Source organism: Anthonomus grandis, chromosome 7 (genome assembly GCF_022605725.1).
Source record: "Anthonomus grandis grandis chromosome 7, icAntGran1.3, whole genome shotgun sequence".
Classification (NCBI taxonomy): domain Eukaryota; kingdom Metazoa; phylum Arthropoda; class Insecta; order Coleoptera; family Curculionidae; genus Anthonomus; species Anthonomus grandis.
In genome coordinates this window covers 3,118,538-3,137,973 of record NC_065552.1, presented here as the reverse complement: position 1 = coordinate 3,137,973, position 19,436 = coordinate 3,118,538, and the positions used below count along the sequence as shown (strand labels likewise).

Here is a 19,436-nt window from a genome sequence, read left to right as displayed (position 1 = left end):
ACTCTGTTTTACCGACCGAAAAATTTTCACTTACTGTTACAAAAAATTTTCTACACGTCATCCTCAAGAGTGAACATCAAGAGAAAAAGGGTGCACTGAAATCCCTAACTCGACTTTTGACGTTTCAGTTTGAACTTATGTGAATACTGTTAAAAATTTAAAAAAACGTTATGAATAATTCTGTTTTCTCGACCCAAAAACCGCGAGTTAATCGGAGTTAGTAATTTCCAGTTACCGTTACGTTAATATATAAATTAATTGAGTCTTCTAGAATTCAACGCCAAAAATGTTTCCACACGCCACTCCTTAAGAGTGAATATCAAGAAAAAAATCTCTAACCCTACTTTTCACATTTTAATCTGCGCATGCGTGAATCCTGTCTATTGAAAAAACCACACACACACACACAAAGCTATATGAGGGATCCTGTTTTACCGACCGAAATCAACGAGTTACGGTTATGTCAACATATAAATTAACTGTGTAAACTCTTTACGGTGTCAGCGCCTTAAGAGATTCTACACTTCAGCATAAAAAAGATGACCATTGACAATCCTTTCTTAACATTTCAACTTTGCTTACGTAAATACTGTCTGTATGAAAATATCTTTTTTACCGACAAAAACCATTAATTTAATTAAACGAAAGCAGTAAACTTCAGCTGTCATTTATTAAAGATTTAGTAAGAACTCTGTTTTACCGACTAAAAAACAGCAGACTAGATTTGAGTTGGTCCGATACACTCCTACTTACTGCTACAGTTTCTACACGTCAGCGTAAGAGAGAAAAAGGGAGCGCTGACATTCCTTAATATCACTTTTCACGTTTCTATGTTGTTTATGCTTAAATAGTTCAGTAGATTATCAATAAGAACAAAACCGTTAAGCTATAGACTTCAACTGTCATCCTTCAAAGTCCTGGTAAGAACTCTGTTTTACCAACTCAAAAATAGTGCACTTTTTAGTCGAGTTTGTCAGATGCATTTCCAATTAGTGTTACAAAGAAGTTTCTACACGTCAACGTCAAGAGAAAATAGTGCGCTGACATTTCTTAAGCCCACTTTCCACGTTTCAATTTGTGCTTGCGTCAAAAAAATACTGTACGAAGAATTCTGTTTTATCGACCAAAAAACAGCGAGTCAATTGGAGTTGATCATTTTCACTTACCGTTATGTCAATTATATAAATTAACTGAGTACACTGTTCTGGGTATCATAAAAAATTCTACACGTCAGCATCAAGAATCAACACCAATAGAAAGTTGGCCCTGACATTTCTTAACCCTATTTTTCAGCTTGCACTTGCGCGAATACTGTTACCAAAAACATTAATTTCGTTAGACGGAAACATTAACCTAAAAGAAAATCACTAAACTTCAGCTGTCATCCGTTAAAAGCTAGTAAGAACTCTGTTTTACCGACTGGAAAACAGCAGACTTAATTCTAGTTGGTTGGATATACTCCAACTTACAGTTACAAAAAAATTTCCACACGTCAGGATCAAGAGTCAACGTCAAGATAAAAAGAGCGCGCCGACATTCTTTCATCCTATTTTTCAAATTTCAGTTTGCACATGTATGAATATTGTATGCAGAGTTCTATTTTACCGAGCAAAAAACAGCAGAGTTGATTTGAGTGGGTCGGATGCAATCTTCTTTTTCTATACGTCAACATACAAATGAACTGAGTGGCCTCTTCTGGATGTCAACGTTATAAAAAATTCTACACGTCAGCATTAAGAGAAACAGTGCGCTGACATTATTTAACCCCACTTTTCACGTTATAGCTTGTGTGAATAATGTCAATGTAATGTCAAGAATATAATGCTGTCATCCGTCAAAGTTCTAATATAAACTCTGTTTTACCGACCGAAAAATTTTCACTTACTGTTACAAAAAATTTTCTACACGTCATCCTCAAGAGTGAACATCAAGAGAAAAAGGGTGCACTGAAATCCCTAACTCCACTTTTGACGTTTCAGTTTGAACTTATGTGAATACTGTTAAAAATTAAAAAAAAACGCTATGAATAATTCCGTTTTCTCGACCCAAAAACCGCGAGTTAATCGGAGTTAGTAATTTCCAGTTACCGTTACGTCAATATATAAATTAATTGAGTCTTCTAGAATTCAACGCCAAAAATGTTTCCACACGCCACTCCTTAAGAGTGAATATCAAGAAAAAAATCTCTAACCCTACTTTTCACATTTTAATCTGCGCATGCGTGACTCCTGTCTATTGAAAAAAAAACACACACACAAAGCTGTATGAGGGATTCTGTTTTACCGACCGAAATCAACGAAAGCAAGAACCTTAAACAAAAACAGTAAACTTCAGCTGTCATTTATTAAAGATTTAGTAAGAACTCTGTTTTACCGACTGAAAAACAGCAGAATAGATTCGAGTTGGTTGGATACACTCCTACTTACTGTTACAGTACAGTTTCTACACGTCAGCCTAAGAAAGAAAAAGGGAGCGCTGACATTCCTTAATATCACTTTTCACGTTTCTATGTTGTTCATGCTTAAATAGTTCAGTAGATTATCAATAAGAACAAAACCGTTAAGCTATAGACTTCAACTGTCATCCTTCAAAGCCCTGGTAAGAACTCTGTTTTACTAACTGAAAAATAGTACATTTTTTATTCGAGTTTGTCAGATGCCTTTCCAATTAGTGTTACAAAGAAGTTTCTACACGTCAACGTCAAGAGAAAATAGTGCGCTAACATTTCTTAAGTCCACTTTCCACGTTTCAATTTGTGCTTGCGTGAAAAAAATACTGTACGAAGAATTCTGTTTTATCGACCAAAAAACAGCGAGTCAATTGGAGTTGATCATTTTCACTTACCGTTATGTCAATATATAAATTAACTGAGTAGACTGTTCTGGGTATCATAAAAAATACTACACGTCAGCATCAGGAATCAACACCAATAGAAAGTTGGTCCTGACATTTCTTAACCCTATTTTTCATCTTTCAGCTTGCACTTGCGCGAATACTGTTACCAAAAACATTAATTTCGTTAGACGGAAACATTAACCTAAAAGAAAATCACTAAACTTCAGCTGTCATCCGTTAAAAGCTAGTAAGAACTCTGTTTTACCGGCTGGAAATAGTTACAAAAAAGTTCCACACGTCGGGATCTAGAGTCAACGTCAAGATAAAAAAAGCGCGCCGACATTCTTTCATCCTATTTTTCAAATTTCAGTTTGCACATGTATGAATATTGTATGCAGAGTTCTGTTTTACCGAGCAATTTCGACCGAAACGTGAAAATTAATGAAATGCGCAGGCGCGGCATCCTTACGCACGTAGGATTTGCTGCACTTAAACTCTCTATTAACTGAGTAAACTCTTCTCGGTGTCAACGTCATCATTTGTCTACACGTCAACGTCACGAGTGAACATTAAGAGAAAAAGAGGGCGTTGATATTCCTCACTCAACTCCAAAAGTCGAATTTCATATGCAGAAATGCTGTTCGTTTGCACATGTGTATATACTGTCATATGTCAATCAAAAACCATAAAAATATACGAATCATAGGAATCTGCTCTACCGACCGAAAAACTGCGATTCGCATCAAAGGACGGAAAGCAAAAAATAAAAGTTAGCCATCTTCGTTACACACACACACACATTAACGCCCATCTACGTACTGTTCCACCATTTTCTTTTTAAGCTGGATTTGTACGTGACATAACGTAATTTCAATATTCTGCGTTAATGACAATATCATGCAGCGTTGTAAGATTTTACATATCCTCCTTGCATTTTGTAAAACGATTTGGCAATCTTGTATGCGTATTGCGTATTAGTTCTTTTTTTTAGAGGACTTTCTATTATGGACATCTTTTTTTTGGGAATATGTTTAAAATATAACTGGAAACTGACAAATGTCAACTTATAAAAATTGACGCACTATGCGCAATTTGTTCTAACTGTCATCAGTTGAAGGTTAATTCTGTCAAATGTCAGATATCAGCTGTTATACTTCAAACGTCAAAAAAGAACTCTGTATTACCAGCCGATAACGGCGCTGTCAAAACTGAATGCGCTTTTAACGAAAGCGAGGATTTGCGCATTGGATTTCTGTAGCTCGCTCCTTACACGTCTATTTAGTGTTTTTTAAATAATCCCAAGAATTAAGCGGGAAGGTGAGACGAATAAACGAAAATATATCTGTCATTTGTCATATTTTATTTAAGTAAATAAGAACTCTGTTTTACCGATCGAAAGTTGGACAAACCATGGCCGATTAAATAATAGGATTTTTGATCCCAAGGTTCTGAACCACTCACGTCACACCCAAGGCTAATAAACTCAAGAGTCTTGTTGAGTTGAGTCTATTAGCCTTGCGTCACACCTGTATTTGGTTAAGATGACTCCGCCTAGAGCGACATCTCTGTGCGTTTGTGTACACCCATGAACTAATGACGTCACTGGGGTTCTAAAGATTTGTCTTTAATCAAAAGAATCTATTTTAAAAATAAACAAGGCAACCATTACGTTATGGTAATAAATAAATAATTTATTATTATTTGCGTGGCCCAAGTAAATCTTGCACGTGCTCGCTTTAACAATTATTATTTTAATACCTTAACGAAGTGTAAACATCTGAAACGCGAAAAAAATTTACAAACAATTGAATTATACTGAAAACCGTACATGTATGTATAAAAACAATATTTGTGTAGTGAGTCATTTTAAGGCGCAACCAATTTGAAATGGCACTTAAACTTTTGTTGTGTGAAAAGAGTTTTAGCAACCAAACCTAAAAAAAAATTGTTCTTTTCAGTTTCAGGCAATCACCCAGGAGCCCCATCACCTCCAAAGAACTCAGGCAGGCGTAGCCCCCATCTCCGGCCTCAGTTCCATTGACTATTATTAGACTCTGTTAGTGAGAGAAAAGTAACCGTATACCGATACCTGATAAAACAAAACAAGAAGCATTCTGTGATTTTTTTTGCTTAGCTTATAAAGTAGACTTACAGTGATATTAAACCTTAGTTAACGAACATGCACAATTTAAACGTGAACTTGGCGGTTACCGCCGCCTCGGCCGCCAGCACCTTATTGGTCGAGAGCGGGGGAACCACCCCGAGAACCCCGGAGATCTTAAACTCGCTGATCGCGATGACGAACCCTTTGGACAACTATCAATTCGGCGATGACGCGCCTAAGATCGTTAGCGACGTACCGGCGGCCGCTAGTAACACCAGTACTAGTAGCGATAGTAATAGCTCCAGTAGTAGTCAGGTATGTGTTCAGATCAGTCCGGGAGACGCCATATTGCATAAATTTGCCCCACAGGTGGAGTCTCCAGTAGGGAACAACCCTCCGTCCGTGCAGCACACCTGCTCGCAACTGATCAAGGCTGGACTCAAACTCACCATCGAGCAGAAACGGAAGCAGAACGTCCATCAGCAGGCGGGTAGTGACGGCGATGACTTCCTCGACCTCGACACCGTTAGCAGGAAGAGGTTTAAGAGGAACATCGAGTGTAGCGAGAGTGAGGAGGACAAGATCAAGCGGGAACCAAGCGGAGTGAGTATTAACTATATTCATGAATCGTTCGTTTGTGCTAGTAAAACAAATGGAATAATACATTAAGTACTTAACCGTCTTTCTGTGTCTTGTTTCAGTAATACAGCTCTGACTGACTTTATACGTGACTAAGGGGGTAGATTAAGGTTATGTTGTGACATACTAGAAAACGTGGAGAGCGCCAATAATTTTTTTCGAAAAATTATTGGTTGACTCCTCGCCCAGTCTTTGGTTAGGGATCTATAACAAGTTTTTATTCAAATTGAAGGTAGCAAAGGAGAAATGCTATAGTTTTGACGAGGTTGACGTTGACATGGCTCGCACTTGATTGCACTACTGTTTCCGGTTAAAGATAGAGTCAAATACATCTGTTTACCAGAGGTATCCTTTGTCAAAAAATTCAATAATATAACTGCAACAAATGTCACAGGTACTGTCACCTGGTATCTAGTAAAACAAATAGAAAATGCCATTAAATTAACAACGTTTTATTTGTATTCAACGCTACCACACCGATCGAGACGCTAGCGTAACAAAGGGTAAATGCTTGGACCAAAGCAATTGTTTGCAACAAAGGGTATCTCGCCACGGAGACTAACAGAACAAGTCGAAAACGCCATTAAATTTTGACAACAATTACTTTGGTATGGCTCGTATATAACCGTGTTTCTGGGTCTTGTTTAAGTAATACAACTCAGGGGTAGGTAACTAAGGTTATCTTGTGACATCAAAAATGAAGTGAAAACCGCCAATAGTTCTTGTAAAAAATTGCGTTGAGATTAGAGGTTGTCTGAACTCAACATTAAACTAATACAGTAATTGACGAAGAGTCTAGTACAAGTTTTTACTCAGATTTACGCTTTCGACAAGGTTGACGTTGAAAATTTAATAAGTATAGTTCATACTTGATTGATTCTGGCACATTTTCTTTCCAGTTGGAGATAGAGATAATTAGAAGCCGGAGATTGAGCAAAACACATCTATTTAACATAGTGTATCAACAAGGATGTGTCAACAAAAAGTGTTTTGTGGTAACTAGTAGAACAAGTGGAAAAGGCCATTAAACTTTTACAAGATAAACGTTGCCAACATGTATCGTCTGTACTCAACGCTAAAATATACCGCAGTAACGCGAAGAATCTATTACAAGTTTTGCCCAGATTTACGCTAGCGTAACAAAGGGAAAATGCTAGGACCAAAGCAGTTTTTTCACTTAAGGGTATCTAGTCACGAAAACCTCATTAAACTTTGACAAGAATGACGTTGGTATGACTTGTACCTAACCGGGTTTCTATGTCTTGTTTCAGTATTACAGCTTTTTCTGACTTAATAGGTAACTAAGGCGATTGATTAGGGTTATCCTGTGACATACTAAAACAAGTGAAGAACCCCAATAATTCTTGTAAAACAATACATTGATATTAAGGGTTAACTCAACACTAAAATTACCCAATAATTGACGAGGAATGTATTTTTTTTTTATGGTAAACACAAGCACAAGAGGAAAGTCCTTTGTCACTCTTGGAGTGGTGCTTGCGCGAAGATATTTGTGAGCATTTATCTTAAATCGCTGCAGGTTGTATGCGTCGGGAAATATGTGAGGTGGAAGCCCATTCCACAAAGAAGATGTTCTCCAGATGAATGAGTCCCGATACAGCGACGTCCTTGGGGTAGGCAGGTGGACTCGATGTTGATGAGCCGCAACTGCTAGACGCGTCCTTCTTGCCGGAACAGCCCTGGGTGGAATCAGGCCTGCCAGCTCAGAGGAGCACTTACCGTGATAATAACGGTAGAATAAACAGAGATCAGCCACCATTCTCCTGTGCTCCAGACTATCCAGACTCTTTGTCAGTTCTGGTTTGTCGATAAGACGAATAGCTCTCTTCTGTATAGAATCCAGCAGGTTTAAACTATGCTTGGGTGCAGAGCTCCAGACATGCGAGCAATACTCGAGGGAAGGGCGTATTTGAGCCTTATAAAGAGTCAGCAGCTGTTCTGGTGTATTACAAATTTTTGTTCAATTTTACCCTAGGATAGTTATACTTATGTCAAGGTTGGCGTTGACATATTCAATAAGTATATCTCGCACTTGATTGTACTTCTGTTTCCGGTTAAAGATAGAGGCAAAAAAATTACAAAGATACAGTCAAATGCATTTGTTCAACGGAGATATCCTTTGTCAAAAAATTCAATAATATAACTGTCACAAATGTCACAGGTAGTGTCACCTGGTATCTAGTAAAACAAATAGAAAATGCCATTAAATTAACAACGTTTTATTCCTATTCAACGCTACCACACCGATCGAGACGCTAGCGTAACAAAGGGAAAATACTAGGACCAAAGCAATTGTTTGCAATAAAGGGTATCTCGCCACGGAAACTAATAGAACAAGTGACAAAAATGACGTTTTTCTGTCTTCTTACAGTAATACAGTTTTATTCAGCTTAATACGTGACTAAGGAAGTAGACGAAGGTTATCTTGTGACATAATAGATCAAGTGGACATCAATATTTTTTGTCAAAAAGTACGTTGGTATTAGGGTTTGCCTAAAGGCGACATTAAAATTACCCGGTAATTGGCGGGGAATTTTATTAAAACTTTTGGCTTAGCTTTACAGAACAATTGGAAAACGGCATTAAATTTTGACAAGAATGACGTTGATATTGCTCGTACTTAACCAGGTTTCTATGTCTTGTTTAAGTGGTTCAGTTTTATCTTATTTAATATGTAACTAAGGGGCTAGATGAGGGTTGTCTTGTGACATTCTAAAACAAGTGGAAAACGTCAATACCTTTCAAATAATACGTTGATATTAGGGGTTGTCTTAAAACAGCTCCAAAATAAGCCAATAATTGATGAAGAATCTATTACAAGTTTCTGCTGAAATTTACGCTACGGTAGCAAAGGGAAAATACTATAATTTTGTCAATATAAGTATGATTTGTACTTGATTACATTTATGTTTACGTTCAGAGATAAAGAGATTCTAGAGATAAAGTACATCTGTTTAACGGATATATCATTGCCAACGTGGATTTAATGGTATAACTGTCAACAAATGTCACAGCTACTGTCATCTGGTATAGTTTTTTTTTTTTTTTTTTTTTTTTGGGGTCGGTGGAGAAATTCTTTATGAACACTGGTTACGCGGCGCCGCCCCCAGTAGTGTGGGACTCAGTGTCGAGTCTGTTTCGTCCTATCCCCACTAAAACTCCACCGCTGGGTGGTGCCTTGTGGCTCCCTACACTGCGGTCTGCTAAGAAGCAGTCTTATTGTGTCCCATATGTTTAGTCCCACAGGTTCAATTCTGTAGCTTCAAGGAAGTCCAGGATTGTGCCCAGTGGTAGATTTCTTATACCCTCTGGTGAGGGTTTCTCTTCCCCCAGGAATGTTGCCCTGGTTTGATTAAATGCTTCACAGAAGCACAGTATGTGAAGAGTTGTTTCGTATTCCTCACTGCATCCCCTACATAGCGAGGTAACTGATTTCCCTAGCGTATGCAGGTGTTTCCTGCTGGGCGCATGGCCTGTAAAAGCAGAAGCAGTTGTTGTCTGGAGAGGCCCAGTATGTTCTCACCCTTCTTGAAGGGTGGGCTGCCTATAAGTTGTCTGGATTGTCCCATCTTTGGCAGCCGTTCCCAGTAGAATTTGTTCTGGTTTGTTAGCCAGTTGCCGATTTCCCTCTTCCAGGTCTTATCGTTGACACAACACGTTGGTTCAGGGCCTACCAGGCTGTTGCTGGCTCCCTGGGTTGCAAGTTGGATAGCCCTTCTTGCAGCCTTATTGTTGCCCATATTCTCTGCTAGGATTATCTCTGGCCTATTTTGCGCTTCGGCGAGGTTCCTGAGATCCTCCCAGCAGCTTTGCACAGTCCTTGACTCAGTCTCGAACTGTTGTAGTGCAAGTGTTGCAGCCTGGTCTCCTATGAAAATTGCGAAGGTTTTGCCTCTTGGCAGCCCTTCTCTCATCAGTTGGACACAGGTTTGTATTCTTATTATGCTTGCCTGTAAATTTGTTGTTTCCAGGCTCAGGTTTAGCATTAATTGTCTGCCCTGTTGTTCGTCCTCCACCATGCCCACAGCTACCCCGATCTTGGATCGTTTGGTTGCCGTGTGCCATACTGAGTAACCTCTTTGCCTGAGCCTGTCCGCTTCTGCGTCCAGTGGTCCCCTTTTCTCTTTGATGACAATAGGTTTGTCTAGGTATGTGACTTTGGTTCTGTTTGTTCTTAGGGCCAGGCGCCCAAGGTCCTATATCTTGTCAAATAAGGCATTGTGCCCATCTTTCGATAGGATTGTTGCGCCATTTGACAGCAGTCTTTTCGCCCCCGATATAGCTTCAGCCCGTACCACTAAGTGTAGCGGGCTTAGTCCTATCAGGTTCTCTAGGGCAGCAGTCGGCGTTGTTGACATCGCTCCTGTTATGCCCAGACATGCTATTCGTTGTGTTTTGTTGAGTATCTGTATTACAGTCCTCTTTTCTGCCGCATGCCACCATATAGGTGCTGCGTATGATCTGGCATAGTTAGTTAAACGTTTAATGTCGTTGAGATTAGGTATTGTCCATACACAACACTAAATGAACCAGTAAGCCATATATATATTGCCCGAACTTACACACTAGGGTAGCGAAGAAAAAGCGCGATACTTTTAACAAGGTTGACATTAACATATTTAATAAATACAGTCACAGCTATTTTAACCTGATAACTTCAACGATAATCGGTGACTGCGCATACAATAAAATAAGCTTACTCTACGTCAGCTTATCTCTCTCTGTAAAGAACAATAGACCAAGTAGCTACTTTGGTTAACAATCTAAAGCAAGAGGGAAAGTGCATGTCATTTGTACTAGTAAAACAAATAGAAAACTACATAGACTAAAATGAGTCATCATTTAGTAGGTTTGGACTTGTGTGTTAGTAAACTAGTGGAACAAGTAAAAATGGCATTTCACACATAATTGTAAATAAAATTTGTGAAATGCTTTGGAAAACGTCACACCTTATGGAAAATCTCCGGGAAGTAGTTGTACTCTTGAAATAGGGTTACAACAAAAAATCAAGCAATATGGTGCCAAACAATATGGTGACAAACATTCCTCATACTCTTCTCTGAATATTCTTTGAGTGTGATCTCTTCTAGACTACACACTTCAAGTATCTATGCACATCTATAAGCAGCAACGTGTACCAAGTCGCACTCAAGACCTGACTTGACCAGACCGGTCAAGTTAGGCTTGCAATCAATACTGATATTCCAATCAATGTTTTCTTCTCTATACACGATGACCTATCGAAAACTCTTGAGCAAGATCTATGGTCTCGAATATGAAAAAAAATCACTTACCCTGTACATTTTTTTAGTTCTCGGGAACACCTAAAGTGATTTTCACATTCTACACATTTTTCAATTTTTGGGGTACCATAGTACATAAACGAACATACAATTTATAGTTTATTAATTAATTAACCAACATCGTTTTCCAACTGAATATCAGGGAAATCCTTATCAGTTGGTTTGTTACGAAGCTGTCTTAAGATTTGGTCTTCGAATATCATCACTGTCATTTATCAGCCTAAAGAGACTACGAATACTTCAACACGTCATATGTTGTTACTGTCATCTGTGCTTGTGCCTGTATTGTATTCAGGACCTGAGTTGATCAGACCGTTGCTTAAATCACAATTTTTATCTGCGTGCCTGTCTATACAGAGCGATCTATTATCGAAAACAGTCCAGTAGGGTTAAGGATTTGAATGTGGATATTTCAAAGAAGCGCCCCAAACAATTTGACAAAGCTGCTACGATTTTAACCAATTGAAACCTTGGATTCGTTCTAATTTTAGATTCCGTTGCGCTTTTCATGACCATGGGGATCTACCATTAGCAGTAAAATTAACTTTTTCATGTGACGTTGACATTAGGTTGGGTCCATACTAATCCATTTAACTATTTTAAGTTTCAATAAAAGTCAAACAATTCCGAACAGTAATTGGTGCAGAATCCAAAACAATTTTTTGGTGACAGTTCTATGATTTAACAAAGAGAAAATGCTCTTGATAAGGTTGACGTTGACAGTCGGTATGGTTCTTACCTAACGACAGTTCAAATGCCACTTGTCAGGTAGACTGTCAAAACTGTCACACCTACTGTGATGTCATATGCCCTGCGACCCCATTAATAAGCTACATACAAAGTAACACCGTAAAACCATAAAAACGTAGCTGGTTCTTTTCGTTTTTATGAGCGTAAGATAGCGATCTGACATTTTTCTTCGCAAAAATCGATATTAAAACTTTATCCCGCCGAAACGAGCGCTTTTTATTGTCGGGCGGCGCCCATATTTCTCCATTAAAATTTCCATTTGCATTGTCTTTATGGCATCTAAGCCATTACTTTTGTTTGTACGTGTTGTTCCACATTTCGACCTCAAGGGTGAGAACGACGTTTTATTTCTAGCAAAAAACTATTAAACAACCAGTTTAGAGGGCGTCATTTGTATATATACATAAGGCAATTAATATTCGTTCTAAGGCATAAACAACGAATTCCCCAGTTCCGTAAGTCAAATAATTTACTAGGAAAATCGTAATAACGATCGATCAATCAATAGCGGAGAGTTATGCGAGCGCCTCGATTCCGCGATTTTTGGCATCGGTTCCGCAAATAAAAAATTCCCTATCGGATTTCGCGCATATGTTGCGAACCGCTGGACCCGGGCCAAAGCCCAGACTGACAATAAAACCTCGAATAAATTAAGATTCGGAAAACCTGTTTTACATAATAAATCGCCGTATTTTTCATCCTCGCCTTGGTATCCCCCCCTCCGCCCTCCGCGCGGGTGTTTTTATTTTATTTTTTCGTTAGACGAACACAATATGATAATGGGCTAACGATACCGGAGTCACGCCATAAGATTTTAAGGAACTGTTGTTGTATGTTACTTTCAAGAGCCATAAGGATTTCATTGGTATGACAAAGCAATAGAGCGTCACCGTAAGCGACATATTTTTTAAGCACCTGAGATTCGTCGGAAACAGGCTTAATAACTTGACAGTTATGACAGTTAGAAGTAGAATCCAGGGGGTTGTAGTGACAAGTGACGATTCAGTAGAAAAGTGAACCGGATTCAGCGCCATCTTTTATATAGCTTACGCGATTATTAAAAAAGCAACAATTTAGCACTTAAGTTTAATTGTTTTAGAAAAAACAATTAAACTTTAGTTTAATTGTTTTAGAAAAAACAATTAAAAAAGTGAGGCTTTCCCCATGAGCGTCACATTTTTACCCACTTTTTATTCGTCTAATATAAGCTTAATTATTTGTCGCTGACAGTCAGGAGTGAAAACCAAGGAGTAGTTCAATTTACGTAGAAAAAGATCGAGGTCCGCGCCATTTTTTGATGGCCTACGCAAATACTAAAGAAACAATAATTTAACGTTTATATTTGTTTAATGCCCATAAGCGTAACAAGAACGTCAGCAATAAACGTCACAATTTTACGCACATGAGATTCGTCTAAAATAGGCTTAAGAACTTGACAATTAGGAGTAAAAATCAGTTTGTGACAAGACAGTTTAGTTTATCTAGAAAAATAAACCGGGTAAGGTGGTAGACAATGGTACAGTGAAAACATCTTGTCGAACTTGCATTGTCTTATTTATTTAATGTAACATGCCGTTTCGGTTGGTAAGTATCTCCAACCGTTATCAAGTGTAAACTGACAGTAAACTACTATTCTATAGGCTTATATACTAGATATGTGCAGCGATGTGGAAAGGAAAGTCATCCGTGAAAAGAGTTGGGGGGAGGATACGCCTCTCTCTAGATCCTACACTGTCCTGAGAGTAGAGGCTTCCAGATTCCAGGGTACATCGACGCTTGGCTGGCTGAAGATCCCCTGATTCTGTGAAATGAAAACTGCCTCTACGAACTTCCGCCAGTGCTGTTCCTTGTGCAGAATCTTGGCTTCTGACCAATGGATATTGTGTCTGTTATGCCACGCGTGCTCTGCTATTCCGGATTTGGAAACCTCTCCTCTTTGGGTCCAGCTGCGATGTTCCTTCGCTCTGACTTCTAGGGGGCGCTTCGTTTCACCTATGTATGAGTCACCGCACTCACATGGGATCTGGTAGACGCAATTTTTGGTATCAAACAGGCCATCTGGTTTGGTCTTTGATACCACGCTTCTGATAGTGGTGCTAGAGCTAAAGGCAGTTCTAGTATTGTACTTGCTGGCAATGCGTCGGATTTGTTCCGATGTACCCCTAATGTAAGGTATGGGTAGAAGTCTGGTTGTCGTGGTGGCCTCGTCTCTGATTTGATTTGGACGCGTCCTTTGGATGGTCCTACTTATTAGCTTCTTTGGATATCCATTCTGTTGTAGGTCTTTGTAGATGGTATCCACTTCAGTCTTGAGATCCTCGTCGCTTCTACAGATAGTTCGAGCTCTATTGTAGAGGGATCTTATGATGCCTACTTTGGTGGTTGCAGGATGGTTGGACTCATAGTGCAGATACTGGCCCGTGTGTGTTGGTTTTTTATAAACTGAAGTTCGTAGATTTCCACCGACCTTTTTAGCGAGGACATCTAGGAAAGGTAGAGCTGAGTCCTTCTCTGTCTGCATCGTGAACTTGATTGTTGGTCTGAAGTTGTTGAGGTGAAGCAGAAACTCCTGAAGTGCTTTTTCCTCTTTGTCCCAGATGATGAAGGTGTCGTCCACATATCGAAGCTAGAGCTTGGGTTTGCAATGGGAGGCATCTATTGCATGTTCCTCGAACCATTCCATGAAGATGTTTGCTATTACTGGGGAAAGAGATGGAAGTCTCCTCCTTCGTCTTGGGCGTAGAATCTATCCTTGACCTGAAAGTAAGAATTACGAAGACAGATCTCGCAACAGTTCCATCACCCCGTCCAGAGGCAGTGTGGTCCGAGTTGAGAAAGCTGCATCCTTGCTTAGTTTGTCTCGGATGATGTTAAGAGACTCTCCTATGTGATGACCTCTAATGATCTCCAAAAGGAATTTTGAGAGTTCTGATGTCGGCGAATTTTTAGAACTCGTGATGGGCCGCAGAGGCATTTGCTCCTTATGAATCTTGCGTAATCCGTATAGGTGTGGAGGTTTGCTATAATGTGGTGTCAGCCTAGAGCGTACCGCATCCGACAATGTTGAGGAGTACTTCTTAAGTGCTCTGTAAATTCGACCTTCTATAGTTGTCGTCGGATCCTTAGATAGTAGCCTGTATTCGCCTTTGTTCAAAACTTCCTCAACCTTGTTTTCGTAGGTTCATAACCACAGTTGCATTGCCCTTATCTGCAGGAAGAATTTTGATGTTCTTTTCACTTTTGAGATTCCTGAGAGCTGTTTCCTCTTCTTTGCTGATGTTCTGCGAAGGTTTACACTTTTTTCATATTTTGACAGCTTACGCAATTATTAAAAAAGCAACAATTTAACGCTTTACGATATTTTCAAGGACCATAAGGGTTTCATTATTGGAGAAAAAACAATGTGGCGTCCCCATGAGCGTCACATTTTTACCCACTTCTTATTCGTCTAAAATAAGCTTAATTACTTGACATATGACAGTTAGGAGTGAAAACCAAAGAGGCTTTAGTTTGTGACAAGTGACAGTCCAATTTATGTAGAAAAAATAGGTCGAGTTAAGCGCCATCTTTTGATGGCGTACGCAAATATTAAAGAAACAGTAATTTATGCTTTGGGTTATGTTAGTTTAATGCCCTTAAGCGTTTAATTGGTATAAAAAAAATACATGACTTCGGCATGAACGTCACAATTTTACGCATCTGAGACTCGTCTGAAAAAGGCTTAATTATTAAAACCAGGAAGGCAATAGTTTGTGACAAGTGACAGTCCAATTTATGTAGAAAAATAGGTCGTGTTCCTTTTGATCGTCACCTTTTGAAACTTATGCGAATATTAAATTAATAAGAATTTAACGGTATACGTTATTTTCCACCAAGTATAGATCTCTATGCGTATGGAAAAAAAATATGGCGGTACCTATTAGACATGTGAAAACTTTTACGCTAATAACTCGTCTGTATTCAGCTTAATCAGTCACTTGATGAAAAATGACAGTCAGTTAAGAGTAAAAACCGGGAATGCATTGTTGTCAAGTTTAAAAATAGTTGGTGACAAATGAGCGTTGAATTTATGGAGAAAAGTGATAGTTTAAAATAGCCGAGGCTAATAATAACGTCAAAAATCAGATTTTATTCAGTTTTGACCAATGACAGGTGATGACAGATAAATTTTGATGTTTTTAATTGTTTCAAATCCACCTGCCAATCTCTTTATAACAAGTGACAGTTCAGAAACAAGCCGCGTACAGCGCCATCTTTTGTTGAATTGAAAACTTTATTTATTTATTGACAGATTTCAGATCTAGTTTTTTACACAAGGTCAGAACTTTGAGAGTCAACTTGGCAAAAGGATTTTTGTCCTTGATTTAAATTTTGACAGGTGACAGATGAGCAAGGAATTTCAAGGAAGGGGGTAAACTTAGACTGAAAACCAAGAATACGATGTGGTCGAAATCAAAAACGGATATTTGGCGATTTCTGTTTGTATATATATATTAAAGGGTTGTCATATATTAGCAAACAAAATGGCCTTTATTCCTTTGTTCTACTTTATGCAAATTTTCTCCAATTAAACAAATTACGAACTTCACACAGATTAATCCGGAACGAGCTTAATAATTTGACAGTTGACGTTAAAAAATTCACATGTGACAATTCTTATGCACGATTGTCTATGTGGACCTTAAACATTTTGACAGATGACAGATGGAAGGAGTTTCATGCCGAGACAAGTTTGACAAGAGGAAAAAATCAGGAATACAATGTTGTCAAAATCAATAGTCGATTAATTACTGTTGTATGACTTTTGGGAGTTATATAAGAGCTCTTTCATAACATAGCGTGACTTTGACTCAGGGAAAACACATTTAGAGTAAAAACCTCCAAGGTAAATATTTCTAAAGCTTTTAACGACCCTGGTGTCAAAATATGTGACGTATGACAGTTCGTGTTTTTATACACAATCGACGTGCAGCGCCACCTCTTGTAAAGTTTCAAAGACTAGTTTTGCTTGATTAATTAAAAAAAACCGAAGGTAGAGGGCGCCTTTAAAAACTAACACTTATAAATGGGACGACTCGTTTCTATATCACCCCGGTACAAAACAAACATCGTCGAATGCAAAACAACATATAATTTAAAATTCACACACACGTTTTCTTGTGGGTTGTCGAATATGTATCTGAATAAGCCACCGTATTACTTTTTATTCTCTTAATATAAACTCGCCGGATATACGCTGGTGTTTGCCAACTTTTTTTGTCACGACACATTAGTTTTAATAATTCATTCATAATTTCTTGTTGTGTTGAAGGATAATGATTGCTTTATTCCCCCGTTTGCACACTTCTGTCATTCTTGTCGTCTGTCACATGTACTTCAAGACAATAATAACATCTTTAACCCCAACCCTTTTTAGTTCTGGCTATCTGGTATTAGATGGCGTTACCATATTGCAATGATTCTTTTTTCAATGTGATAGATAAAAGGACAAAACAATATTTTTAATTGTCTTGTCTACTACTACGTCAAAGATTCCGCTAATTTCTGTTAACTTTCGTTAATAAAATTAAGATTCCGTCCTTTATCAACTTCCATGCATGTTTCGCAACAGTAATACATATCTCTCCTTCAAAGCACTTTGCAAACAGAGTACTATTGTATTGTTAGTTTTGTAATTTGGTGATAGATGGCCTTGCAATTGCGATTATATCAAAAATATTTTTAACCCTTTGCAGACTTCTGTCCATGTTGTTTCAGCAAAAGAAATCTCACGTTTAGAGCCCCTTGTCACTTATTTATTTTTTTAATAAGTAAAAGGTATAATCATACTTGTTATGCTTTAACACGTTCGCTGCCAAATTTTTTTTTAACAACACTCTAAAAAACCGAAGAATTTTTTTTTTTAAAACGTTCAAGAAAGCCATTTTAAAATGATTTTGTATAATTTTACCTGTCACTTAGACAGATTTGTGACATTGACAGTGACATGATCCCATGACGCAAGGGTTGCGTCATCGGCTTGGCGCAAAAAAATTACCTCTGAAAAGCCGATGACGCCACACGTGCGTCATGGTTACTTAAAAAAATATTTTTATTTTTTGAAATTTTTTTATTATAAGATTGACATATAAGCACTTACTAATATAAAACAAAAGACAGAAATGCTAAAAAATAATAACTAATATAAAAAACACCAAATACTTATTTTTTTAAATTTATTTACGATTGTGAAAATTTTTAAAACAGTCTCCTAAGCAAAGTCCAGGGGTATCTGGGCAGGTTGGACAGTAAAATACCGTATCTTTTCTAATTTTGTGAACGTAACACATTCTGCATCTTTTTCTAATTTGCTTTCCATTTCCATCTTTCTGGAATTTCAAAGGAAGATGTTCACTTGCAACATTGCTTTTAGGTATAGTTACCTGTTTATTGGTTTCATTTGCTTCAGAAAGAAGTTGTTTTACAAGAGTGTGTCGAAAATCATAATAATCGAGTTTTCCTTTAGAAGAATATCTATTACACAATAGAAAACTATTCAATGTAGCAACTGACAAAAAGTGGACAAACAACTTCTTATACCATCTTAGAGTTTTTCTTTCGGAACAATAATAAGACCGCATTTGGTCTTGACGGTCTATTCCCGACATATTTTTATTATATTCTATTATTGCCTTAGGTTTTAGTTTTCTTTCACCTCTTCTATTTTCGACATTTTCCAAATTACCGCCAAACTCCGTTGAAATAAACAAAACTTCTCTTTTATCTAGCCACTTTCCAATCACTATATTTTCAGAACATTTTGTTAGTACTTCCCCCTTCTTGAGCTTTGCCTCAACTACATCTTTGGGATTTTCTTTCCTATCTTTTCTTAGTGTTCCAGTGACAAAAGTCTTGCATTGTAATAGTTCTTTGGCGAGGGTATAACTATTGTAAAAATTGTCAAGAAACACACTATGCCCCTTGCCTAAAAAGTTTTGCATCAATGCCAATACAACATTTGTAGCATGTCCTTTCCCTGACATATCATCTTCTGCACCAGTGTATACTCTAACTTTCAAAACTAGCCCGTTGGGTTCGCTCAGGATATATAATTTCATTCCATACTTGTGTCTCTTGTTTTTAATATACTGGCGAAACCGCAATCGTCCTCGCCATGACACCATTGACTCGTCCAGGGATAAATTTTTACCAGGATAATAAATTTCATCCATTTTGTTATTTAGAAAATCTTGAATATATCTTATTTTATGCAAACGATCCCCAAATTCAGCTTCTCCTCTATTGGGATTTTTTGAAAAATGCAAACAACGCATTATGATCAAAAATCTATTTCGGCTCATATAGTGTGTAAAAAAAGGCAAGTTGTAAAGCTGATCTGTCTTCCAATAGTCCTGGGTTCTCTTTATTTGGATGTGACCCATATGAAGCAGTAAAGCAAAGAAAATTTTCAGTTCGCAAACCGTAAGTGGTTTCCAAGTCGTAATTCGGGATTTTTCACTAGTTTTCTCATTTAGAAAAAGTTCTTCCGCATATCGATTTGTTTCGTCTACGATATGTAGCAAAAGTTCGTCCGTAAATAATAAATTAAAAAATCCATAAACAGAGTCGTCTAATACATCTACTTGTAGGCCAGAATTACCTGAGAATGGATTTTTTTTCAAGCAAAGTGTGTCAGTCCAACTAATAGTCGGCAAATTATCGTCGCTTTGTACTGGAGCAGGAGAGGCAGGCAGTTGAAAATTTTCCTCGTCCGGCCCTGAACTTTCGTCACTACTGGAAGGCTC

General features: G+C 38.0%; 1 protein-coding gene across 2 annotated transcripts in view; it reads left to right on the top strand.

The window, feature by feature from the left end:
* Window positions 1-19,436, top strand: part of LOC126739018 (activating transcription factor 3) — a 104,139-nt gene that overhangs the window by 73,643 nt on the left and 11,060 nt on the right. For both annotated transcript variants that reach the window (XM_050444550.1, XM_050444551.1), the window contains exons 2-3: window positions 4,794-5,254; window positions 5,309-5,542. In XM_050444550.1, coding sequence (XP_050300507.1) covers window positions 5,015-5,254; window positions 5,309-5,542 — 474 coding nt within the window. In that variant the 5' untranslated portion in view covers window positions 4,794-5,014. The remainder of the gene's footprint in view (window positions 1-4,793; window positions 5,255-5,308; window positions 5,543-19,436) is intronic.